Source organism: Mirounga angustirostris, unplaced genomic scaffold (genome assembly GCF_029215605.1).
Source record: "Mirounga angustirostris isolate CCGP_5_RB_7025 unplaced genomic scaffold, mMirAng1.0.hap1 SCAF_4, whole genome shotgun sequence".
Lineage (NCBI taxonomy): Eukaryota > Metazoa > Chordata > Mammalia > Carnivora > Phocidae > Mirounga > Mirounga angustirostris.
Genome location: NW_026991712.1, coordinates 120489414 through 120515760, shown reverse-complemented (window position 1 = coordinate 120515760; position 26347 = coordinate 120489414). Strand labels below are relative to the sequence as shown.

Here is a 26347-nt window from a genome sequence, read left to right as displayed (position 1 = left end):
TTCCCAGACCCACAACCACACTGCTTGACTCTACCTGAATGCAATGAATGATGGTTCCCACCATGCTGTTCTTTTCAGGGAACAACAATCTGGAACAGGCAGGTGATCATGATGGTAAATCTCTATACTAAAATCAAGGGAAATAAAACTCCCAAAACATTTTAAGTGGCTAAATACCAAATGCCTCTTAGTGGTTTGTTAGGAAAGAAAGAAGGGAGGGAGGGAGGAAGGGATGAAGGAAGGAAGGGATGAAGGAAGGAAGGAAGGAAGGAAGGAAGGAAGGAAGGAAGGAAGGAAGGAAGGGAGGGAGGGAGGGAGGGAGGGAGGGAGGGAGGGAGGGAGGGAGGGAAGGGAGGGAAGAAGAAGAAGAAAAGAATAGGAGGGGAGGGGAGGTAAACTGAGTCCATAATTCAAACTTGAAAAATAACCTTTCTAATCAGAATCTGATGTTATAACTCTTCTGCAGATATGTTTGGTAGGATAAGTTAGGGTGCTATATGGTTTCTTGAATGCAGAAGATATATAGGAGTTAAAGGTGATACTTGTAACTGGTACAGTTTTCTTTTTCTTAGTGGAGGTAAAATTTATTCCTTAATATTTTATAGTAATCTGTTCGCTCTGATATATACTGTATTGGCTCAGGCAGCCATAACAAAATACCATAGACTGGGTGGTTTAGACAACAGAAATTTATTACTCACAATTTTGGAAACGGGGAAGTCCAAGATCAAGGTACCAGCAGATTCGGTTCCTCATAAGAGCTGTCTTTCTGGCTTGTAGATGGTCACATTCTCACTAGGTCTTTACACGGACTTCCTGCAGTATGTGCATGCTGGCTCTTATAAGACCACCAATCATATTGGATTAGGATCACACCCTTACGACCTCATTTAACCTTAATTGTCCTATTTCCTAAAAGCCCTGTCTCTAAATGCAATCACATCAAGGGGTAGGATTTCACCAGACAAATTGGTTGGGGTGGGGGCACAATTCACTTTTGTCATATGGCCTTATGATAAATATTTCATTATTCCCTTAAATGATAACTTAAGAATTAAGTCTGTTTATTGTTTTGATTTGTACCGTTATGTCCATTGCAAATGACTACCTTAAAGAAGTGTACATTTTGAAAGAGTAAAATGCATAAGACCATAGAGTCAGCCAAGCATATCATTCAAAACATGAAAACAACAGGAGTTTCATCAAATCCAGCAAAATTCGTAAACATGCATTATATATGTTTTATACATTAGCAGCCCTGAATGGTTGCTGTTTTCTACGTAGTTTCTGGCACGCTACTGATATCCCTACAGAAGGAAAACCGAGTTTGTCTAAGCAATAAAGCCACACCTAAGTCCTTTGGAATAGTGACCATTGTGCTGTGGCTCAGAGCAGGGAGGGAAAGCTCTCCAGATGGCGTTTGCACAGTTGTCTTTAGTTTTGATTGGGATATGAAATATACGCATGTTTGTGTTTAGCCTGAATTTTGGCATGACTTGGATCTCATAGTGAATAAAAAATTAATTCGTTGAATCCTCTTGAGAGGAGTGTCCTTATTTACACTTGTTCAGAGGTCTTTTTTTGTACTACAAAGTTGAGAACAGGTAGGGAAAGAGGCAGTTAGAGACATCCCTTGTTTTCAGAAAGATGGGCTGGAGTGCTGGGGAGACATTATCAGCAGAGATATGTCAAAGACAGAGTGCCATATGATTTCAGAGGAGAGCCATCAGCCTGAAGGAAGGTATCTATTACAGAGGAAAGAAATACAGGAAGATGTCCTGTCTGTCCCTGGGACCTGCTCCTGGTGTTTCTTCTGATTCAGAGCTCCGAAGCCTCTCTAAGTACCTAGCACAGCCTGACTCACCTTGCCATAGTGACTCTTCTCTGCTCTCCTTCCTCCATCTCTCAACTCCTCCTGCTCCTTAACCACTTTTTGGAATAAGACAGGGGAGACACATAACCATAACCTTTTTCATCATTTAGCTGAGTTGAGATTTTCCCCTTCGCTAGACGATGAGTTCCCATGGCTCATCAGGTGCCTGGCTTATAGTAAGCAGATTAAAATTAATTAATGTTTGGAACAAAAGATTGGGCATATCAGGAACAGGACTTTTAACCAGTACCTTTTAAAAATGAGTAGGGTTTGATCTTTGGAAGCTTAACCAACAGAGCTCTGAACAGCATAACCAAGCTGTGGATATGGGAAAATCCAGGATGTTGCCCAGTTGGATTTCAGTACAAACTTAGAATGGGAAATAAGCCTGGAAAGTTATGTTTGAATCAAATTTGTGAATGCCAAGCTAAAGAATTTGAAATATACAGAAGGCTTGAAGAATTATTTGCTTTTTCAGTGCTTTCATTGCTTGAGTATGCTGCAGCTAAATGCAGTCAACTCTTATTTATCAGAGTATTAAAAAATGAAAAATGTACTGTCAAGAAACCTTGAATCATCTTTTCTCTTTTTAGGCCTGCCTTTTAGCCAGAATCCTGCTAGTTTGGTTGAAGGGAGAGGAAGAAAGGAATAGAGATAAAACTAAAGCTCATTTAATTGCTTCATTGTTAGATATGGCATAGGCAAAAAAAAAAAAAAAATCAATATCAATTTATTACAATCAGAATTATATTGCTTTTAACCAAAGGCTGTTCTAAGATGGGCAAAGAGTAGTTTAATTTAATTTTGAAAATAAGTTATAAAGATCAAGGCACTACAAAATTAGAATGCATTTCTGAGTGGAAACATAAGTAACATTGAGAATTACCTTAATAAAAAGAGTAATGTAATAAATATATCACTATAATATATTAACTAGTGTCTAAAATAACTTTTGCTGTGAACTTTAAAGCAGAAATGCAATTAATGAGTATAATGGGGTTTTTGAAATCTCATGTGGATTATATTTATCCACAGTTTCCTTTTGGTCTGATCAACCCTCAGAATCTAGAATATCATGAGTACTAAAAACTATACACGTGCTAGGTTCTGAGAAAGGGTTTCAACTATGTTCCACCTGCCTTCACTAATGTGTAAAGAGGAAATGGAGACTTCTGCTGCCAGCGCTTAAAATTACAGTATGTCAACATGAAAAACACTCACAATAAGGTCTCCATCTGCATGTACCTGCCAAATTTGTTATTTATTGCATTTCTGTCCCAATTATTATGTCTCTAGCTCTCTTTAGAAATGAGGTGATTGTTTAATTAAGGGATAATTGTTTCCCAGTGTGAATTATCCATGCATGATATAATTTTTATCAATAATACGATGTACTTAACCCATATGCACAGGGACTAAATGGTGACTGGGTTAAATGGAAACATTGGTTTGATTAAGTGACGGGATCATAGATAAATTCTGCCCTTCATTTCTTGCTAATTTTTTGTAATAAGTTAAAATACTATATATATATAGATCCCATACCTGGAAAAATATTCATGAATTTATCATCTTTATATAGCATATTTTAAGAAACATTTTTGCTATGATGATAGTGAGTAACAAGTATCAAATGATAATAGATTATCATTTTATATCTGCCATCTCATTTCATTGGTGCAAAATTAGCAGCCACAATGGGAACCACCATCTGGGAGGTGTTTTGAACAGTGCCATTTAAATTCCTTCTGGAATTTGACATGCACAAGTTATAAGAAAAGATTTGGAGAGAATGGTCCATTTAAAAGGCAACAAAGTGGGCGCCTGGGTGGCTCAGTTGGTTAGGCGACTGCCTTCGGCTCAGGTCATGATCCTGGAGTCCCTGGATCGAGTCCCGCATCCGGCTCCCTGATCGGCAGGGAGTCTGCTTCTCCCTCTGACCCTCCCCCCTCTCATGTGCTCTCTCTCTCATTCTCTCTCTCTCAAATAAATAAAATCTTTAAAAAAATTAAAAAAAAATAAAAAATAAAAGGCAACAAAGTGTCTCAGTTTGGTTACAAATAGCAGTCCTTTTGGAGACGTATGGCTTTCCCAGTGGGGAAGGGTGACACTTAAATCCATCCTCTGAAATGTACTCATAATTTCATGTGGCCTCGGCACTCCACCCCTACCCCCAGCTCCCACTTTCATGTTGCCCTTGATCATCGTCAGTTGTCTCCTTAAAACTGTTACCAAAACCACTGGAACCCCAGTGAAATTATTCATCATACTTTATCATAAACAACCTTGAAGTGACATGTGCCTGCATGTCCCTGCCTCTGCAAGGCATCCCCCCTCAAGGCCTAATTTAGGATGTGTTTGAAGCAATAGATGCCTTTCAAAATCGCTGTTAAAGATCCTGAGGTGTCCTATCAGGCAGAACCTTCTGCGCCCTCCAGCGGGTGCATCCTCAGTAACACTTGTGCAGCCCTCAGTTCGAGTATTACTTAGAGGTAGCTGTTTACATGTCTGCTTCCCTCACCAGATTGCTAGCTCTTTGAGGGCAAGGACTATGCATTCCTATCCTCGTAACCCTGCATCTAGCCCTGGACTGAGAAGTTGGTAGGCTTGAAGTAAATATTTGTTGTATCAAGGAGTTGAGTGGAAAAGCATAGATTTGGAAGCAAGCATATATGGAATCCAATCCTGGCTTTATCTACTGTGTGGTTTGGGGTGAGTTTCTTAACCTTTCTGAGCCTTAGTTTTCCTAAATACAGGTTACAATAGGCAGTTGACAAGGAGTTAGGAGGCTGATAATAGGAAATGTATGAAAAGCATATTGTAGACTCTACATACTCTCTGGTTCTTAGTCCACTGACATAACAGAGCTTTGCTGTTCATCAACAGTGCACCTGAGCCCCGCGCTAGGTGCCGGAGAGCTTAAGAGATGAAGATAGGCAGGTTTCTCCTCTCGGGTTGTGAGTAGTCTAACACTGTGATTTGTCTTCTACATTATTTGGCGTTTTTTTGCTCTCAAGCCTAAACTTAGGGTGGATCAATCACTAAATGCACTGATTGGTTTCATGCTCCTCGTTTCTTCTGCATGGGTCTCCTTACCCTAAATATGAGAGCGTGCCTGGTTTTCCATTGCTCCTCTTCCTCATGCTACACTGTCAGCAGTATTGTAACATCTTTGTTCTCTGCCACATTGCTAATTCTCAAGAACAGTTCACAATTGTGGAAGTGATGATGTCATATCCCAGCAGAATAAGAATCAGGAAAACCTCCTATCCTAAAATTACAAGGTACATACTTTGTTATTACAATTAGATAGCTATTCTTTATGAGGAAAGGCAGTTAATTGAAGTCAGCCACAAGGAGAGTGAATTCAGATGTTTTCTGGGGCACTTAAAAGTATATCCGATGAGACTCTCTGCTCACTGCTAGAAGTGAGCTGATTAGGAAACTTAAAAGACTTGTTAGAACAATGAACTCCTTTCTAAACATTCTTCAAACCCACCTTAAGCAAGGGAGAGAAGGAAAATGGTATCTTAAAGGAACTGCCCAGTGTCAGCTCATGATCGCCTATGTTAATGGGATGATGGAAAAAATCCCAGCATGTGGATAATTTTTAAAAACTCATTTAACTTTGACTTTAAAATACATAGTTAATATTTGGCAATGTTAGGGTGAAAGTAGTTTTTCCCCGCTGTATATTACCTGTTAAATGGTAAGAAGTTGTGTGTGTGTGTATAGTAAGCCTGCATATATATGAGTGCATGTGTGCATGGGCATGCAGTGTTTATAGATTCACAGTCTCTAAGCTCCAAAGGGAAAACACTATTAGCTAGTCAGCATTGCCTTTCAATTAAATGTTGTGTTGATAAATCATTGACCCCGTGTGCCATTGATTAAAGGTTCTCTTGTCTTGAGTTAGGATAGAAGTTTTGTTTTTTAATCAAATATTTTAAGTTCCTACTACAAGCAAAACGTTATGCTGGCGGTGAGGCAGAGATACAGCTAGTCCCTTGACTTTTGGATGTTTGAAGGTTTTCAGGAATCCTCGGAGTCTGGGCAATTTCATTTCCATTAAAAGTAACATGAATCCTTTCAACTTTCACTAGCATGTTGAACCTCCCGCCCATGCTTAGTTCTAGGCCAAATTTTCTTCTCACCCTCTCCCAAGATTTCAGTTACTAACTAAAAATTCTATCTCCCAAATGTGTACCTCCAGCCCATTCATCTGCTTTGAGTATCAGACTCAGTCCCACATTAAATCTCTGCTTGGATGTAGATGGTACCCAAAATTCAGTGTATTTAACTAAACCTGGAAGTGCCATCTGAGTGAAGTTACCACCATCCGTCCAGTTCCATGATACTTCCATCTCCTTCATTCTCTATGTCTAGTCCACCACTAAGTCATGCTGATTTTCTTGGTTAAAAATCCTTTAAATCCACACACTTCCTCCCCTTGTCCATAGTCACCACTCTAGTCTCGATCACCATGATCTCTTGTGTGGGTGACTGGAGTAGGCCACCTCTCCCTGGTGCCCCTTCTTCCCCTCTGGCTCATCTCCAGTTCTCTTTTTCAAAATGCAAATCTGATCAGGTCACCCCCTTTACATAAGACCATTTAGCAAGCTTCATTGCTCATAGACAAAAATCCAGAATCTTCAGCGTGGCCTCCAAGACCTGCATGCCTCCCTTGACTGTATATATTCCTGCCGAAGAGCCTGGAATAATCTTCACCTGATTTCATACGGTTAACTTCTGGCTGCTTTCTAGACCTTACCCCAAGATAAACTTCCACAGGAATGCATCCCTTAGCCCCTTAAACTGCCGTAGTACAGTGTACCTCTCCTTCATAGCACTTACCACAATGTGCAGCTGTGCATTTAGTTGTATGATTACTGATCATTGTCTATCCCCACAGGACTGTAGGTCCACAAGAGTAAGGACCATGTCTGTTTGCTCATTAGTGTATTCCTAGCAGGAGAGCTGGCAGGAGCTTTGTTCTGAAGGATTTCCCAAGCCAAGTTAAGCTATTTGGAACTCATCTTAAAGACAATGGAAAGCTTCTGATGGATTTTAAGCAGGGGAGCAATGTGATTAGATGTACACTTTGGATGAAGTGTAGAGAAATCCAGACAAATACTGCTGAAAGAGAAATGAGGCAGTCACAGTAATGGCGGGTCCTTGCCATTCTTTCTCTATTTTCCTATCCCTCCTTTCTAAATCCAGTGAGGCACATTACCCATAGAACTTCTCAGATGCTTGATCATCATCTAGTCATGTGAATATTGGTTGAGTTCCTCAGTATATGCTTGACACTAAGAATAATAAAATGGTTCTGGCCCAGATGTGTATCCCTAACCCACATCTCCCATTCTGATGGGAAAGACTGTCCAATAAGTAGAGAGTATAATCCAGTGTGGAAAATGCTGCAATGGGAGTTTGAATGGAGTTCTCGAATGCAGAGGAGTTTATAACTAAAACAGTTCCCTGGGGCCAGAAAATGCCTCACAGAGGAGATGGCATGGGAACTAGAATGAAGTAGGTAGGAATGGTGGATTGTGTCAAGTAGAGACAAACGAGGGGGCATTGTAAGTGGCTGGAAGAGCACGTGCAAAGGCCCAGAACTGTGAAAGGGCACAGCATTTGGGGGAATGGCTTTAGCTCTGCAATTTCACAGCTGTAGAGAGAATGTGTGGGGATGGGGATGGGCAAGGTGGTAGAAGATGGCAAAAGACAGGTACATGGGGGCCATATTGTACAGGGCCTTAATTCAGGAGTATGAGTATCATCCTGTGAGTTGCCAGAAATCATGGAACCACTCCTAAAATCTCTGGATTAAAAACCAATTCATGGGCGCCTGGGTGGCTCAGTTGGTTAAGCGACTGCCTTCAGCTCAGGTCATGATCCCAGGGTCCTGGGATCGAGTCCCGTATCGGGCTCCCTGCTCTGCGGGGAACCTGCTTCTCCCTCTCCCACTCCCCCTGCTTGTGTTCCCTCTCTCGCTGTGTCTCTCTCTGTCAAATAAATAAATAAAATCTTAAAAATAAATAAATAAATAAATAAATAAATAAATAAATAAATAAATACCAATTCATGAGGAAGCACTTCATATGAAGGGTCTAATGGTTTATTAGGAAAACAGTGCCTAAGCCAGTAAGAGTAATTATGTCCTGAACCCAAGAAACATAAGAATGATTATGTTCCTGAGAGGTAAACTGGGATCTGGGCCTTTGAAGGAAGAGAGGGACATGGTTCTAGCAAGCTTACCAGGGCCTGCCCCTAGGAGACTGAGTAGTGAGCCAGGCCACACACTCTTGCCTGCTCTGCCATGCCAAGTGTCTGGGTTTGTGTTTTGCAGTTCCATGGAGAATGGGAGGCCGCCGGATCCTGCAGACTGGGCCGTGATGGATGTCGTCAACTATTTTCGAACAGCAGGATTCGAGGAGCAAGCTAGTGCTTTTCAGGAGCAGGTAAGTCTGTCTAGAGAAACCCATGATGAACAGTTACCTCTTCCTCACAGTGGGCAGAGGGAGTGAGGAGGAAGAGGACTGGAGAGCAGGGAGGGATCTGTGAGGCTCTGCATGTCCTCCACATCAAACACCGATCATACCAGAGCACTGAAGAGGGTGGGAAAGGAGAGAAGAAAAGTGACGAGCTAATGACTCCTTCCTGAGAGAGGGGAACCCATGCCCTGAGACACAGTGACAGCTGCAGGAAGGAGGGCTAACGCTCAGTTACATCTGCGTCTTCTGAAAGATGGGACAGCCCTACCCTCACCACAGACACACTGGAAAGCAGAAACCAAGAAGAAAGGGAAGTGAGGGGCAGATCTGACTAGAGACATGCAGCACCATCCACTACTGGCCCAGCACCAACCGAGCTAGATAGCCCCCTCCAATTTGCGTTCCAGGTGCTTAGAAACGTAGAGTGGAAAGAATACAGATTTAGAGTCAAATCCTGGTTCTTCTAACTCTGTGTGACCCTGGGCAAGTTACTGTCTCTCTCTGAGTCTTGCTTTCACATCCACAACATGAGGCTATCAATGCCCAACTCAATAGGGTGGTGGTGTGAGGATTAAGGAACTTTGTCTGTACAGTGCCTAGGGTAGGTCTTGGCACAGTGTTGATGCCCCTCAAAGTGTTAATTCCCTTCCCTCAGGTCCAGGGTTGGTATTGAAAGGAGGGAGTAGGGGGTCCCTCTCCATTGTTGGGGTGATTCCTGACTTCCATTTTTTAGGCTGGGCCAGCTCTGTAAGGATGGTGCCCAAGGGGCTTTAACCATGAGGAAGCACATTGAGGAGGCATGTTGTGGTCCACACCAGACCAGCTCTGTAGGGAAACAGAGATCCTATCTCCCTATCAGTGAAGGCTGCAGTTTTCTAAGCATTACATTTACTTTTCCAGTATTGTCATATAATTGATAGAATTATAAATTGAAGAATGTGTCTGGCTGCTTCTTCCATATCCATTTAGCTCTTATGCTCTTAAGCTGGGTTTGGCTAGGGAAACTTTATATATATATATATATATATAAATCTCCTTCAATATTTTCTTCAAACCTTATATATCTCTCTCTCTCTCCTCCCCCCCAATATATATATACACACATATATAGTTGTTGCTGTTGTTAATTTGGAAAATTTGCTGAAATAGCAGCTTAAATCACTTCACACCCACCAGAATAGCTAAAATTAGAAAGATTGATAAATTTAAATGTTCATGAAGATGTAGAACAAACACATTCTCCTGTATTGTTAGTGGGGATGTAAAATACTCATACATCTACCCCATGATCCAGCAGTTTCATTCCTGAGTATTTACCCAAGGGAAATGGAAACATATGTCCGTAAAAGATCTGTTCAAAATTATTCTTAGTGGCTTTATTCATAATAGTTTAAAACTGGAAGCCTAAGTGTCCACCACTGGGAGAATGTGGTATAGTCACACAGTGGAATATACCCAGTAATACAAAGGAACAAACTAGTAATGTGTAAAGAAGTTTGGATGAATCTCAAAGTATCATATTGAGTAAGAGAACCCTTACACAGGAGTTCTTATTGAACTGTTCCTATCTTGGTCTGTTCAGGCTGCTATAACAAAAATACTATAAACTGGGTGGCTTATGAGCAACAAACATTTATTTCTCACAGTTTCAGAGGCTGCGGATTCCAAGACTAACAAGGCTGCAGACTGGGTGTTTGGTGAGGGCCTGCCTCCTAGACAGCTGTATTTTTGCTGTGTCCTCACATGGAGGAAGGGATGAGAGAGCTGGGGCTCCTTTTGTAAGGGCACTAATCCGTATAATCACCTCCTAAGGGCCCTACCTCCTAACACCATTACCAATTACCTCTAATACCCCCTGGAGATTACGTTTCAACATACGAATTTTGGGGAGACACAAACATTCAGACCATAGCAATTTCATCTAGATGAAGGTTGAGAACAGGAAAATGCATCATTGGTAGCAAGAAGTAAAACAGTGGTTGCCTCTGGATAGGTGGGAGTGGAGAATGGCTGGAAAGTGGCATGAAGGAACATTGTGTGTCTTGATGAGGGTTTGGGCTACATGTATCTGCTTCCAGTAGATGCACTGAGATGCACAGGCATATACAGATGTTACAGGTCTGTGTGCTACATAGCCTCTACATTTTACCTCAAAAGAAAAGGAATTATAAAAAAACATTAAGCAATTAGTAGTATGCAAACTGAAGTGTTTAGGGGAATACACTGATTTATATAACTTACTTTGAAATGCATCAAAATATGGATTGACAATTGGATAGAGGAAGGAGTAGAGGGATAAACATGTGATAAAGCAGTATAGAAAAGGTTAATTGTAGAGTCTAGGGTGGTGGTCATGTGGGTGTTCACTATATGTTCTTAAAACTTCATGTTTGAAAATTTTTATAATAAAATCGGGGGGGGAATCGCTCAGGTTGAAAGGTGAAGGCCTACCAGCTGGAACATATTTTATTTTAGTTTTTAATAGAGTAATATCCATTTGTGTCATTACAGTTGAATAACTCTCTTCTAAAATTAAATTTAAATAATATTGTAAAAGGTTAACCAAAGAAAGGACTCAGCTAAAAGGTCTCTTGGCCCAATTCCCAGCTGCCCAAAAGTGTTTTTCAGATTGGACTTTTACTCAGACTCCTCTGAGGCCGATGTCCCAGACTCGGGGGGAGGGGTTGTCCTTTGGGCCTTCCAGATTCTGTGCAGGACCTGAGAATGGAGCTGGCCAGCTCTGAGCTTGGCCCAGGAGCAGGCCCTTTCTCCCAGGGATGACATCACTCTGGCAAGGCATTAGTGGGAAGCAAAAGGAACAGACTCTCCCAAAGCAATTCATTCAGAAGTCCTTCAAGCAGGCAAAGGGCATCATCTTGCTACTGTGCTGAGCCCAACTCAGGAGCCTGAGAAATGAATTCCCAGGGCACTGGAGTTTTGCAAGCATGGTCTAGAAGCTCAAGCTCCTTCATTCTCATGGAAGGGCAGTTAGGTGGAAGAAAGAGTCTGCCTTAAATTATTCCCTGGAAGTGATCCAAATCTTCTTCTGCCATGTAATTCTCATCATCTTTCCTCTTCTCTTTAAAGGAGGTAGAGGGAGGGCAAGGAGGGAACCACTAGTCAGGCTTAGCCTGGTAAGATAAATAGCTGCTGTGATTTCCATGAGGACTGAGAATCAGGATCCTTTACCAGGTTACCCTGCCTCTTCTGTCATCATGCCTCAGAAAGCTTTATGTTTCACCTTCAAGGATCTTCCTGTCAGTGAACCTCAAGTTCACCCTAGATGGGAAGACCGCCACCCCCAGCCCAAACTGACCCTTTGGAACATGACCCTTCCAGGCACATCTTCTAGGTCACGACAGCAGAGAAACAATAAGGACTACGTGTTGAAATCTCCTTGGGGAAAGCTTTGCCCTGCCATTGGACAGAAACAGCACAGAGCTGGAAACTACCCTCACACGACCTTGGAAAAGGGCAGGTCCAGAAAGGACAGTACCATTGCCAGTGATGTGGGGAGCTTAGTGTCATGGCCGACAGTGGTGGACTGAATGTTTGTGCCCCTCCAAATTCCCAAATTCGTATGCTGAAACCCTAACTCCCAATATGATGACATTATGTGGTGGGCCTTGGGAGATAATCAGATTTAGATGAGGTCATGAATGTGGAGCCCTCATGATGGGAGTAATACCCTGAAGAGAAGAGACCAGAGAGCTTGCTCTGTCTTTCTCTGTCGTGTGAGGATGCAGCGAGAGGATAGCCACCTGCCAGCCAGGAAGAGGGCTTTACCAAGAACCTGACCATGCTCGCACTGTGAGCTTGGACTTCCAGCCTCCAGAACTGTGATCAGAACTTAGAGCTGACTAAAACAGTGGCGTTGATGCTGGACATGTCTACCCTCAGCTGGGCTGACTTTGAGGAGAATATCCGCCTTCCTGGTATGGTCTCACAGTACGATCCTGGATATTCTGTTGCTGTAGCAACCAGACACAGAGGTGGCTTTCTAGTATACCTCCCTGGAAGATATCCGGCCATTGAGTGAGGTTTGTCCAAAGGGCCAGAACGGCATCCCATGTTTCTTTGGTATGAAGCATCTGGTGAAGCTGGTGATCTTTGCATTACCTCCTTTTCTCTGAGCAGGCACACTGCCACATGACAATGATTTCTATTAAATTTCCTTCTGGTGTAATGATCTCTATCAAGTTTTCTTCTGGAAAACCTCTTTTGAGCCTACTGTGCGAGCCACAACTATAAGCCAAAAGAATTGTCGAAAGGGAGGTTCTAACTAAGCCCCTGCCCGGACCCTTGCGCCAGCCCCCATGACCCAGTGTCAGTAGTATGTGTATTTCAAGTTGTTTTACTGTTCTGGCCAGTTGCCTTTAAGACCAATGCTATCCCTCTTCCTTGGTTCACTGACCTCATTAACATAGTGCTCCAGAGGGTTCACTGGCCAGTAGGAGCAGGAGCCAGTGGGAGTCCTTCCTAGAGGAGGCAGTAATGATGACTCTGTCAGTACTCTTTCCCATGGACACCGTGGGGTGATGGCTGTTTTCCCAAGTGTCTTCTGGCAGGCAGATCTCTCATGCTGTGGTGAGTCCTAGTTTCTTTTCTCCTGATTGACACTGGTCACTGGAGGATCCTGAAGAGTTTGCCTTTCTAGAACTCAGATTTCTATAACATGAATGTTGATTTAAACAGACAGGATATTGCTCAGGCTGTTGCTTTAATAGTCAAGTGTTAGCTTAGACCTGGCCTTCATGAAGTATGCTTTCAATGCACAGCACAGAGCACAAAACTACCTGAGATGTTGTATATACACAGTTGAATTTTGGTGACTAGATGATAAAAAATTGACACTTGCCCATACATATGGGTTGCCTGGTTTTCAAGAGTCAAAGGTACTTCAGGAATTTTACTTTCCTAAGAGCATTAGTTTTTAAGAGAACCTTTTGACTAACTTCATTCCAAAGCATCTCCACCTTCTTCACAGAACATTTAGGACAAGGTTTACTGTGTCAGCCTCTGAAGGCTAAATGAGCACCATTCTCTGGTGGAAAGCCATTTCTATTGACAGTGCTTTTAGTTGCCAGTTAAGGAATGCTGGCGGTCCAGGACAGCACCATCACCACTCAGACTGGACCCTAATGCAGGTCCCAGACAGCTCTGCCCCTCATAATGTAGTCACTTCACTTCCATGTCTTCATCTGTCTGACTCGCGTACTCAGATTGTACATGACGAAGATGGAAGGCAGCGATCTGCCATTCAGTCAGTGTCATATAATTCATATTGTTCGGATTCCTCAAACTTACAAGTAAGTAACATCAGTGATTCTGTTTCTGGAACAATTTGTATCACTGAGGTAATTTTTTTCTCGGAGTAATATGACAACATAGTATACAATTCATGGTGACAAATTAATTTTACTCTATTATCTCCTCACTTTCCCAAACCACATGTATAAGAGCAGTATTTTACTCTGAAATACCCAACTGGTTGTTTAAGCCATTCATTTAAAATGCAAAGATTGACATTTTTTTCAGATGACTATTTGCTAACTTTCTAAAGCTACTGACTAAACAAATGTGAGTAAAAATTCTCACTGCTACAAATTGCCAATAACACTACTTCCAAAAGGAGTAGTAAAGTGGGAAGGCCAATCAGGGCAACTCTGAGCCTAGTGGCCCAAGTCATCGCCAGAGATTTCAACTGTAGTGATTTTGGTAGATATTTTCTTTTTTTTTTTTTAAGATTTTATTTATTTATTTGAGAGAGAGCGAACATGAGCTGGGAGAGGGACAGTGGGAGAAGGAGAAGCAGACTCCCCACTGAGCAGGGAGCCTCATATGGGGCTCAGTCCCAGGACCCTGAGATCATAACTGACTGAGCCACCCAGGCACCCCTGTGGTGGATATTTCTACTTAGACCCAGTACAAATCCAGGTTTTGGGAGGTCTAAACCTTTTACAATTTTAAGAGCCCTTCTTGGGGAAAGAAATTCAAAAATATGAATACAGAATTACTGAGGCAAAAGTTAAGCTTCATTAGCTTCATGGTAAATTCAGCTCAGAGTGAGACCAGTTAAAACCCCACAAACTGGGGGGCACCTGGGTGGCTCAGTTGTTAAGCATCTGCCTTCAGCTCAGGTCATGATCCCAGGACCCTCATCAGGCTCCCTGCTCAGTGGGAAGCCTGCTTCTCCCCTCCCACTCCCCTGCTTGTGTTCCCTCTCTCACTGTGTCTCTCTCTGTCAAATAAATAAATAAAATCTTTTTTAAAAAACCCACAAATTGGAAGTAACTCTTATTACTTTATCAGCATTTTAAAGTACCAACTACTGTAAATATTTAAGGTGCTTTGACACATGATATTTCTTAACAGTTGAAGGCTTCTGAAATGCTTAAAATATTTTATAACATAATCAATAGGGGAAGTGGAAACTCAAACTCTGCTGATGCGTCCTTCCAGTCTATAAATATTTAGGAAGTAGTTAAAAAATAGATGGATGAGGGTGCCTGGGTGGCTCAGTTGGTTAAGCAACTGCCTTCGGCTCAGGTCATGATCCTGGAGTCCCAGGATTGAGTCCCGCATTGGGCTCCCTGCTCAGCAGGGAGTCTGCTTCTCCCTCTGATGCTCCCCCCTCTCATGTGCTCTCTCTCTCTCAAATAAATAAATAAAATCTTAAAAAAAAATAGATGGATGATGCTAACAATAAGAAAATAGCCAAGAGAATTGAAAGCAAAACTGATAAGGAAAGGACCTTTTGAGTTTTTGATTGAAACAGAGTAGATTTTTATAAGCCAAAAATCCCAAATGGTTGTTTAAGTCATTTATTTGAGATGAGACCAGTTGTAAGACATTATCACCTAGTCAGATACATACATGGTGCTTCTTTGGCTTATTCACTCATTCAAGTGTTTCAATAGTTGTTGTAGCTTTTTCTAACACTTGTTAAAATAAATATAAAACTATTGAAGTAAATAATACTCATTATTACAAGTATTGTTTTACTTTAACAAAACCACCTGAAACCATTGTAGGTTTGGGAACCATTTGAAGGAAGCACAGAATTCCTGGCAGGTGAAGATCAAGTACAAAGGCATGAGAAAACATGGTTTATCTTGAGAATTCCAAACGCCTTGGAGTAAGAGGTGTGGAGCAGGGAACGTCAAGGGATAAGACTGAAAGATAAACAGGGGTCCAGAATACAGATAGTCTGGTTTGCCTGGCAGAAGAGAGACTTCACCTGAAAGGTCCTGGGAAACTGTGGAAGGATAGTAAGTGGGAAGTGAGTGCCAGGATGAGATTTGTGGTTTTGAAAGATCAATCTAGTGGCAATGTGGAGAGTGGATTGGAGGACAAGGAGATGGAAGGTGGGAACGCTGCTGCAATAATTCTACTGGGCAAAGGAAAAGATGGATTAGAAAATCTGGGGAAGATGGCCAGAAGAATTTAGTGGATCACTGGCAGTGGAGGTTGAAGATTTGTCCCATCTCTGTTCTCCGCCATAACCCAAGACCAAGTTCACTGCCCACAAGTGGGAAAGGGAGGGGCTTGGATGACTGCCAAGTTTCCAGATTGGGTGGTTGTAAATTAGTGCCATTAACTAGGATGTTTGTGGGAGGTAAGTTGTAAAAGGGATATAATGAGCACAGTTTGGGGTACATTAAATTTGAAAGCCTATGGTACATTCAGGTGTATATATCTAGCAGACAGTTTGGGGGAAGAGTGAGACCTAGAGACCTAGAGACCTAGAGGTCATCAACAGTCATAGGAGAGATGACAATGAGAGGCATTTAGAAGGGGGTGAGAAAAAGGCCAAGGTCAGCACCCTGGGGAATACCAAGGTTTTAATTGTTTGGAGAAGAAAGGCAACTAGCAAAAGCAACTGAGAAAGAACCCTCAGGGAGGTGGGGAAAGAACCAGTAATGAGAGGTTGTACAGAAACCAATGAAGGAGCAAGTTTTAAGAAAAATGCAATGATCGACAAGGTCAAATACCTCAAAAAGGTGAAGCCCCCGTGGGGTCTGTGAATGACGGTGGAGTTTCAGTGGAGTTGGGGAAGGGAGAGGGTGGGTGACTGTTTGGGAAGTGGAGGACCCTTTCCTCCAAGTTGAGGAGTGAGTTGGGAGGCAGGCAAGTGAAGGGAGAACCAGTAGCTGGAGGGTCATGAAGGCATGAGGGTTCTTTTCTAAGAGAGGAGACACTCAAACTTATTTACATGCAGGAAAGTAGCCAAAAGAATTAGGTTAAAATTGAATGAAATTGAGGACAGTTAAATAAAGCAAACTCCTTGAGGATAAGGAAAAGGATGAGATCAAAGAGTATGGAAGGGCAAGGACATGGAGAAATTGGAAACCTCATGCATTGCTGGTTGGGAATATAAAAGGGTACAGCCACTGTAGGAAAGTTTAGTGGTTCTTCAAAATGTTAAGCATAGAATTACCATATGGCTCAACAATTCCCCACAAAGAATTGAAAAGAGGGACTCAAATAGATACTTGTACCCAAATGTTCATCGCAGCATTATTCACAATTACCAAAAGATGGAAACAATCCAAGTGTCTATGAACAGATGAATGGATAAAATATAGTATATACATATGATGGAATATTACTCGGCCATAAAAAGGAATGAAGTTCTGACACATGCTATGTGGATAAACCTTGAAAACACTATACTAAGTGAAGTTAACCACTTAAATATTGTATGATCCATTTATATGAGATATATAAGATAGGCAATTCATAGAGACACAAAGTAGATTAGAGGTTATCAAGGGCTGGGGGCAGAGGGAGTTACTGCATAATAGATAATAATTTCTGTTTGGGGTGATGGAAGAGTTTAAAAAATAGATGGTAGCAATGATTTCACAATGTTGTGAATACAATTAATGCCACTAACTTGTACACTTAAAAATAGTGAACTAAAATGGCCTGCTTCATGTTATACATATTTTACCATAATAAAATGTAATGTCGGCCATAATATACATGATTCAGTTCATTCAGTTTGGTCCATAAAATATTCAACTCTTTCATTCTTTTGTTTTAAAAAAAAAATATGAAGGGATTAATTCCGAACAAGACAGGGATATCTTTCTCTATCCTTCCTATTCTTCCTCTATCCTTCCTGTGCTTTGGGGGCATAGGTGAGCATGTGTACAGACCTAGCTAAGATTGCCCTTGTCCCCAGGGACATTAAGGGAGTTCCTGACAGCCTCTATTTCCTTTGCTAAACAAGAGGCAAGCTCCTGTGCTTGGAGTGGACAGGATGGGGGGAGGTTTAATAAGGAACTAGAGGAGAGCAGTGAAGGTTAAGAGTGGCCATCAAGGGGAATGGGAGAGGGAACTGACCAGGATACATAGAACTGCTAAGGAATTTTCCTGACCCAGCTGAGACTGGCACACGGCTCCTGGGTAGTGTTTCATCTTCACAGGTTGTTTGTTTTCCATAGTTGCACCAGGCATAGGAATCAGAGAAGGTGGATTGCTATTCTGCTCCTGGATGGGGTGTTTGTGGCGTGGGCATAGCGGATGACTAATGGCCTAAGAGGGCAATCTGAGAGGGCATATAAAAGAATGGTTCCCAGGGCCAACCAAGGGATGCAGACTTGATACAAATGAGGAGTCTGGCCCTGGAGAAAGTGAAACTGAAATGTGAAAGTGGGTGTAATGAGAATGAGGAGCAAGAGATAGGATAGGATTTTGGACTTTAAGTGTTGCAGAGGTAGGACTCTGCTGGTTGATGATATTACTGAAGGTGGAATTGTGGAAATGGTGTACTGGAGTAGACTAACTGCTGTCACAAGTAGATGAAAAGATGTATAATGGCTTAATTATAGTAGAAGTTTATTTCTTATTCATGTAAATAGTCCATGGTGGTCTTGGGAGTGTTCTCCTTCACTATAATTCAAGAACCCAAAGTGATGGAGGCTCTGTCATCTTCAGTCAGATCAAGATCATCCAGATATTGACATCCAGTTGGCACAAATAAAGAGCAGGGAGGAGCACACGTAGGTGGTCTTATGGGCCGGGTGCACACAGGAGGAGGCACACATCATCTCTTCATATGACATTGGCCAGAACGTGGTCACACGCCCATGCCAAATTGCAAGGAAGTCTGAGAAATGTGTAACTGTGGGTCCTGGAAAAAAGAGCAGCCAGCAGCCCTGGTTACACTTGAGCCTCAAAGTCATTTTTTTAAAACATCTGATGTTGTGATGCTGCTACTTAGTTTTGTTCCTAAGTCCCGAGATAAGTTTCAAAAAGACTAACTTTATAAAGATAGCTGAAGTGAAAAAGCCTAATCTGACCATACATGGGAAGCCTTCACTTCTAATTCTGTTCCTTGTATTTATTCTGGTGGGTTTTTTTTTTTTTTTTTTTTTAAATCTAGGCAGACATCTCTGTAACCCAGTTTCCTCATTTGATGAAGTAAGTTTCATTCTTTTTCCTTCATCAGAAATGTGTACAAGATTTTTTTGGTAATAGAGCCCCTTTATCACCCACTTTATGCCAGCAGCAAATATTAAATAACAGGGAAATATGCATTAAGTCACTGAAGGCATTAGCCCTCACAAGGAGCCCAAATGGATTTTGTGTCAGATTAAAGGGCAAGACCCATTTTGCTCTGACTGTTACTTTAACAAATGAGGTAAAGACTTCTTTTTGAGCCACACAGATGGTTTTTTTCTGTAAACAAGCTGCTCAGTGTTGGTTTTTTAAACTAGGTGAAGTCTTCCTAATATGTATATTGTCCACCTCTGATTTTCCACCAATAGGAATGCAAGGCAAGCATAGCATCAGCTGAGAGTCATTGGCTGATAATGTTGAGCTCATAGTCACTCCCCCCAACATTGAGCTGTCGGGGGCTGGGGGTGGGCAGGGTAGGGGGTGGGAATTGTAGAGGACACCAAAGAGGAATTTCCTCTCCAGAAGAGTTTGTTCCAACAACTATATGATAAGATTCAAAGGGTCTTGGTGTAGACTGGAGTAGTTCACGATCTTACTTTCCAAAAGTACGTGGAAGTTCTTCTGAAAACAAACTCTTTGTCTTGGTAAGGAGAGGTCCTTTAAAGAAACATGGTGAATTACTACAAAGTACTAAGGGTACCTCAAAACGTGTCCCCCTCTGATATTAAGAAGGCTTACCGCCAGTTAGCTCTTCAGGTACATCCAGACAAGAACCCAGAAAACAGGAGGCAGCTGAGGAGAAATTCAAACAAGTAGCAGAAGCCTATGAGGTCTTGTCTGATGTCGAGAAACGCAACAACTATGACAAGTCCAAAGAGAACCACATCAAAATGGAAAATACAGGTGACTGCAGAGATAAAAACTGCTTGAAAGAGGCACCACGGTTTGAGAGGCCACACTGTGGGTTTCAAAATGTCTTTGAAGACAAAGACTTCTTCTCAGGAGATTATTTTTCCATTGGTCATGTGGGTAAGGCCAGGAGATTTCGCTCCTCCTTCTTTGATGTGATCACCATATTGGACACAGGATTTTCCACATTTGTATCCCTGGGCTCCAGACCAAATCCCCCTTCCTCTGGAACATTTGTACCCTTTGTAAGCAGTGGAATGGGAAACTTCAGACTGGTCTCCACTTGTAGCCAGATAGTGAATGGCAAGAGAGTTGTTACAAAGAAAGTTCTAGAAAACGTGAGAGGGAAGACTGAAGTGGAAAAAGACAGCCTATTTCGTCAAATTCGTCCACGTCTTCGGTAAGGAGTCTGTGCTTTGTTCTTTCATGGGGAGACTTTCCTATAAGGCTGGTAAGTCTGATGCATATCAAAGACAGAATTGGAATCTGAGAGTGTGTTGAACTAGAATGGACAGAAGTCAGCTTAGTCCAAACCTCTCGTTTCACAGAGGAAACAAATAATGGGCCAGATAATGGCTTCCACCCCATCTTCTGATTCTAACTGAGCCTTCTTCTCCTCTGCACGATATTTGGGACAGTGGAGGCTACCACCACAAATATGGCCTTCTGGGTTAGTTGCAGGGCCCTATCATCAGAAAGCCCATTGACTTCTCTTTGACTTTTTCCCTGTCCTTCCTTGCTATTAACCAGTTTCCTCTTTCTTGATGGCCACTCTTTTTCTCTTCCTAACCTCTTTCTCTTTTCTCTTCCCACCTCATCTTTCTTCCCATACATTTCCAGTGGACCATATCACAATTAGGCTCAGTTGAAAGATCTACCAAGGTGTAGATTAGCATTTGTAGAGAGAAAGAGTGAAAAGTAAATGGGTTAAGATTTTTTTATATATACTTTTTTTTAAATAGCTAGCATTTATTGAGTACTTGGTAGATATCAGGCATTCTACTTCACCTGTGTTTATCTCAATAATTCTTTCAGCAGTGAAATACAGTAGCTACTTTTCCTCCATCATATAGATAAGGAAATGAGGCTTAGAGAGATTAAGTAACTTGCCTAGTCCCCACCTAATAAGCAATAAAATAATGTCTTACTCTAAAACACATGCTTATCTACTGAGCTATGACATCTAAGGATCCCACTCATTTATTTTTACATCTAGGGTCTTGCCTTCATTGGAAATTTACACCTATCATCTCTAAACCTTACTTCCATGCATGAGTACTTGCTGGAACTTATTAAGTAGGCAAAGATTTTTTGCATAAATATTATTGTTCAACGAGTACTTGGTTACTCTTACATGAAAACAGAAGCCATGTACAAAGTTTCACTGAAACTGACAAATGATTATCCCTTAACACAGGGATGTAAACAGGATCCCAAGATGTGAACTATCTTTTTGTTTTGGCTTTCATCATGATGTACATGCAAAATCATGGGATTTTTTTAATGTTTATTTAACTGGATCTGGTCACCCTCCAACTCCTTCATTTATGCTAATAAACAGACTGGGGTACAGAGGAGTGGCTGCTTGTGGAAAATTACTGATGGAGTCTGCATCAGAAACTCTGTCTTCCGGTTCCCAATCTCATGCTCATTCTAGTACACCATGCTGACTGGCAAAATTTGGATTTAATTTGCATCTCAGTCTTTTATAGAAGTTATGTAACAAATGATTCGCTTCCTTAATCAAGGAACTTTTCTGTGTTTGCAATTTTTATGAGACAAATTTTTGATGTAGTCTTTGAGCTTTTTTAATCTCACCAAATCTTCTGAACTTGAACAGGAATACGCCTACATCCCTCTGGCAAAGGGTGGCATTCAGGCAGGGACACACTTCCAGAAAGGAAGCAGTAGATGGATTTGGAATTGGAACACATCCTGTTCTTGCCACTTAGTAGTCATTGAGAACCTCCTATCTCTCAGGCACTGTGCTAGGTGCCTTACGTGAATGAATAATTTCTAATCTCTAGAATCCTTCAGGGGGTTATTTTCATTTTGCAAGTGAGGAAACTGAGGCTCAGGAAAGTCAGGTCCTTTACACAGGGTCACACAATAAGCTGTGGAGACGGGTTCAGACTGCAGTTTGCTTGACCTGGAAGCTCACATTTCCATCACGTTGTATTTCACTGGCATTCATCTGAGTTGCTATAGTCATGACCAAAGAGGAAAGTTTTGTTGTATGTATGAGTTATATTCATTTCCAACTTTTAAAATGAGGATTTCCAGATGGAGCTTTCTTTTACCAGCCCTAGTGTGAGGTGAACTGCAGTGTGGCTACTGAACAAAGGGAAAATCAAATTGGAGCATGAAACTTGATTTTCCATTTTGTCTTAAATAAAATCCAAATTTCAGCATTTTTCACAGACATACTTGGCTTTTGACAGAAATGCTGAGTTGTAGAAGGACTTTTTTGCCAGCGAAGATAAAAAAAAAAAAATTCACTTTCAGTTAGTCAAGGAAGTTTTCTTGTTGTGTAGAAATGAAAGCAGTGTCATCTCTTCCTGATGCCCGTTTAAAATATGTAGGAAGTTAAGTATGAGCAAACAACAACAAAGGAAAGATGGAGAGCAGGAAGGGCTTTGCTGTTTTCTAAAGCGTTCCAAGTGAGTCCATCTTCATCTCAGTCCATCTAAGATAGATGGTGAGCTTTGAAGGGACCTATGATTCAGATTCCTGTGACCTCAGAGTGCCTTCAGAACTGCTACTGTGGTTTCCGCATGTCATAAGTTCCTCTGCCAATTTTCATCCTTTACAGGTTTTACTGATGGGCAGTCTCTGGGCTCACTAGCCACGTAAGGAGGAGAAAATATTTTAGGGTTGGAAAGTCAAATCCTCTGTCCTGAAATAATTTTCCACTCTTGCCCTGTCAACTAACTGCTTTTTTATGCGCCATGTTTTTGAATAGTTGTCTCTCACAAATTAATGTGAGACCTTTTTTTTTCTAGTTGTCAGCAAAATAAAGGTTTCCAGAGTTCAAAAACACCATAGAGCAGTTAGAAGGAATTCCTTGTCCTTCTGTTCTGGTTCATGGTAGGTGGTTGGCAAATGACATGAGGACCATGGGCCTGTTGAGGAATACTGACAAGTAATCGTACAACTCATAGCTCAGGAAGCATTTGCAAAAGTAATATGTGACGGAATCCTGTCAGACACCCCCAAATCCCCACATTACCAACCAAGGAGACAGAGGAGGAAGGAATTTACCTACGGTCAGGAAGTGGGTGTTTCTTCAGCCCACTAGACCAGTGCTGCTTCTCCACACACTGACACATACAAAGCACATTTTCTTCATAGCCGGGCAAAACACAAGGGAGTTTGGAGGAATGGCCTTGTTGGGGTCATTGTACTAAAGAATCACAGTTTTATGTAGTTACAGTTACACTCCCAGTCCCCTTGTCTGTCCATCAGTGGGGGAGAAGTGTGCAGGCATATATCTGTACAGACATGTCGAGGCTCACCCAACATGCACAGCTGGTCCATCTCTTGAGCCCAGGCCCCCTAAGAGCCAGCTCCCTTGTCCCCACAATAAAAAAATAACAGAAATAAGGTGGTATTCGGCATCTTTCTCAGTGATCCCTTTCCAAAAGTTCCAAACTACTTTCTGTATTTGGGATCCATATCCCTTTCGTGGAAAGCCTGTTTATATTTCATCCCCAAAGCTTTGTGGTCTCCAGGGCACTCTGGTTGGGTATCTGAAGGGGGTGGGAAGTGGACTCTGAGAGAGCTCTACCCCTCACTACCTTATTTGGAATCTTGGGGACCCACTGAGAGGAAGCATGGTAGGTCCCTCAACATGAGAGGTTGATTTTTGGGTTGAGGCAGGATGGTTCTTCTTTTAAAGGACAGGAAAGAAGTTCACAGCGAGTGAATCATTTTTCCACTGCCCATTGTTGTGATTGACAAGATTCCAGAAAACCTAGGATTCTATGACCCCATTGGTTCACCTATACTACACATATTTACTTCCAAGTGTCAAGAGAAACAAAGGTGTTATGGAAAGAACATCGGCTTTGGCTTTAGGCAGATGAGTTCAAATCCTCTGTTTTCCTTGCCTAACTTCTTGATCTTAGGCACGTTAACTTCTTGCCTTGGTCCTTGGTTTGCCTGTAAAATTAAGCTGATAATCCCTGCCTGTCCTAATTTATAGAGTTGTTTTAGGAATTAAGTACACAGAAATTTTGCACAAACTTCAATACATTTTATAAATGGAAAGTGTCATTATTTCTTTCAGAAACAATATCTCCAATCCTTACAGGTGTATGTGCCAAGCCTGCCGTCAGTTTTTTAAGATGAGACTTAAGGGATGTGATCTTGAAAACGAGATCAGCTATGGATTGTATTTAATCCAAAACTAAAAGTGGAAGATGGAACATAAAAATAGAGGAGTCCGTTTTTTCCATTTGACCCAAGTAAAAGAAGTAATGTTTTTAGCTTGAGGACAATCAGTATGTCTTTTTCCTTTGAACTTCTTTTGTTCTTCTTTATCCTTGCACTTTTGGACTTAATGTTGGTTTTACCCTCTGCTTCCATTATAGGAAATTGATGGAAAATCCCTGCTATTGATGACAAGAAATGACGTGTTGACAGGACTTCAGTTAAAACTGGGGCCTGCTCTGAAAATCTACGAGTATCATGTAAAACCTCTGCAGACAAAGCATCTAAAGAACAACTCTTCATAGTACAGTCAAATTGGGGTCTTAGACCTCAAAAAATACATAATGACATAATTTAGTTTCATGTGATGAAACTTTGTAAACAGAATACATACATGTGTATATGTAAAGAATTTCAGTCAAATGAAACGTTATCCTATGGGATAGACTAGGCAATCCATCGGCTGACCTGAACTCAGCCAGGAGGAGCAAGGATGACTTGTGGACAGCATGGTTTTCCTGGTGGAGCTTGTCAAACAGAGTTATCTTTGACATGGTTGGACACCCCTCCCCACCAAAGGGGTTTTCTTCAGATGGCTTTCCCAAAATCCTTGAGAAAGTGTTGAATGGCATGATCCTCTGGTTACAGATGTAGGGAGATTAAAGACAAGAAAACTTGGGGAAGGGGAGAAAAGAGAGAGAGATTGCTGTCTCCCTTGAATCCCTCTGCTCCTTAGAGTTTGCGTTATTGGGATGGAATTGCCGACACCCTCTTTTATAGAGGGTCCTCCACTTGACCTTATTAAGGTTTCACTGGGATATACTGGAATGTTTGAGAGGAATGTGCATCATGGCCCCTACAGGAGCAGAACCTCTGAAAAGAGAAACTCTGTTGTGTCTTGGGGATCTCCATCCATATTCAGCTTCTTTCACAAGGGGTAATGGTATTTTCTGCATAGATTTACTTTCAGATTGGCTCTTTGTTTCCAAAGAAGAAAGCATTTTTTCACTTTATGGTTTGTATTTATACTGATTTGTTTCTGAAGGAATTTACCAAGAGTTACAGATCAAAAAGCCTTGTTACTAGTACAGAATATTTTTATATATATTCCTTCATGATGGTGTAATATTTTTTTAATTGCTCTGATGCTTTGTTTGATTCTTGGTTTGAGTACTTGTTTTTAAGAACTTGAAAAAAAGCGAGCTTGCTACATCTCTGTTCAAAGAGACATTTGTTCAAATCTCTGTGTGTCAATGCCTTGTTGAATTGGTGCTTTGTGGTCGCAATAAAGCATTGCTTCAGTTTATTGCCAGTGTATGTTTGATCTTTTCTGTTTGGTTGCCTCTTCAGTTAGGATTAAGGATTAAGGTTATTCCTCAACACCAGGGAAAGAAAGTTAAGCCGAAAAAACAACAACAACAACAACAACAACAACAAACTTTCAATACATAAAACATTTTGATCTATTTGTGGGTTTATCTTCTTTATAAACTGCATTGTCCAAGTAGGCCTTGTTCCTTCTCTTGCCCCCATCCAAAAACCAATTTTAGGTGTCATGTTAGCCAAAGAATTTTTCTTCTTCTTCTTTTTTTTCTTTAGGCTAGTGGGGGTCATGATTTTCTGGAAATTCTGATGAAAGCTATGTACTTTCCCTCCAGGCAAAAGCTCATATTCCCACATATAAAACTTTGCAGAGTTGGTGGACTCCCCGAAGTTCTTCTATCTTCCCCTTCCTCAAGAGCTGCTATTTTAGAGAGTGTTATAATTCAGTCTCCTGTGAAGATAATTTCTCTAAAGAACAGAAAATCTGAAGATGAGAGTGGAAAAAACACAGGAAGTGGTGTAATGAGTGGGGTTGAAAAATGCATTCCAAATTAATTCAATTATGGAGTGGAGTGTCTGAAATTTAAGTAATGCTTTGTTTTGCATGCTAAGGGGGAGAAGGGGTTACAAAAGAGACATTTTCCATCCCCACGTTCTCGCAGTCTACAGAACATGCAAAACTAAAAGGCAGAATATAGTTAAGTACTGTGGGGAGTGGTAGTGATAAAAAGTGAGAGGTGTACCTGCTGGAGACTCGGGCAGGAAAGAAGGGACACAGGATACAACAGAAGGAAAATGGGATGAAGAACTGAACTCACCCCTCTGAAGGACTTTCCCACAGGTGTAATAGTGATGACATGTGACCCCTCTCGGCCTCAAAGGGATAGCATGAGAATGTCCCAGC

At 41.5% G+C, this 26347-nt stretch overlaps 1 protein-coding gene across 1 annotated transcript in view; it reads left to right on the top strand.

Moving 5' to 3' along the window:
- SAMD13 (sterile alpha motif domain containing 13) overlaps positions 1 to 24713 on the top strand; it is a 37114-nt gene extending 12401 nt beyond the window's left edge. Inside the window, exons 4-5 of the mRNA XM_064587536.1 lie at positions 8226 to 8337; positions 24282 to 24713. Coding sequence (XP_064443606.1) covers positions 8226 to 8337; positions 24282 to 24425 — 256 coding nt within the window. The 3' untranslated portion in view covers positions 24426 to 24713. The remainder of the gene's footprint in view (positions 1 to 8225; positions 8338 to 24281) is intronic.
- Positions 24714 to 26347: the final 1634 nt, after the last annotated feature.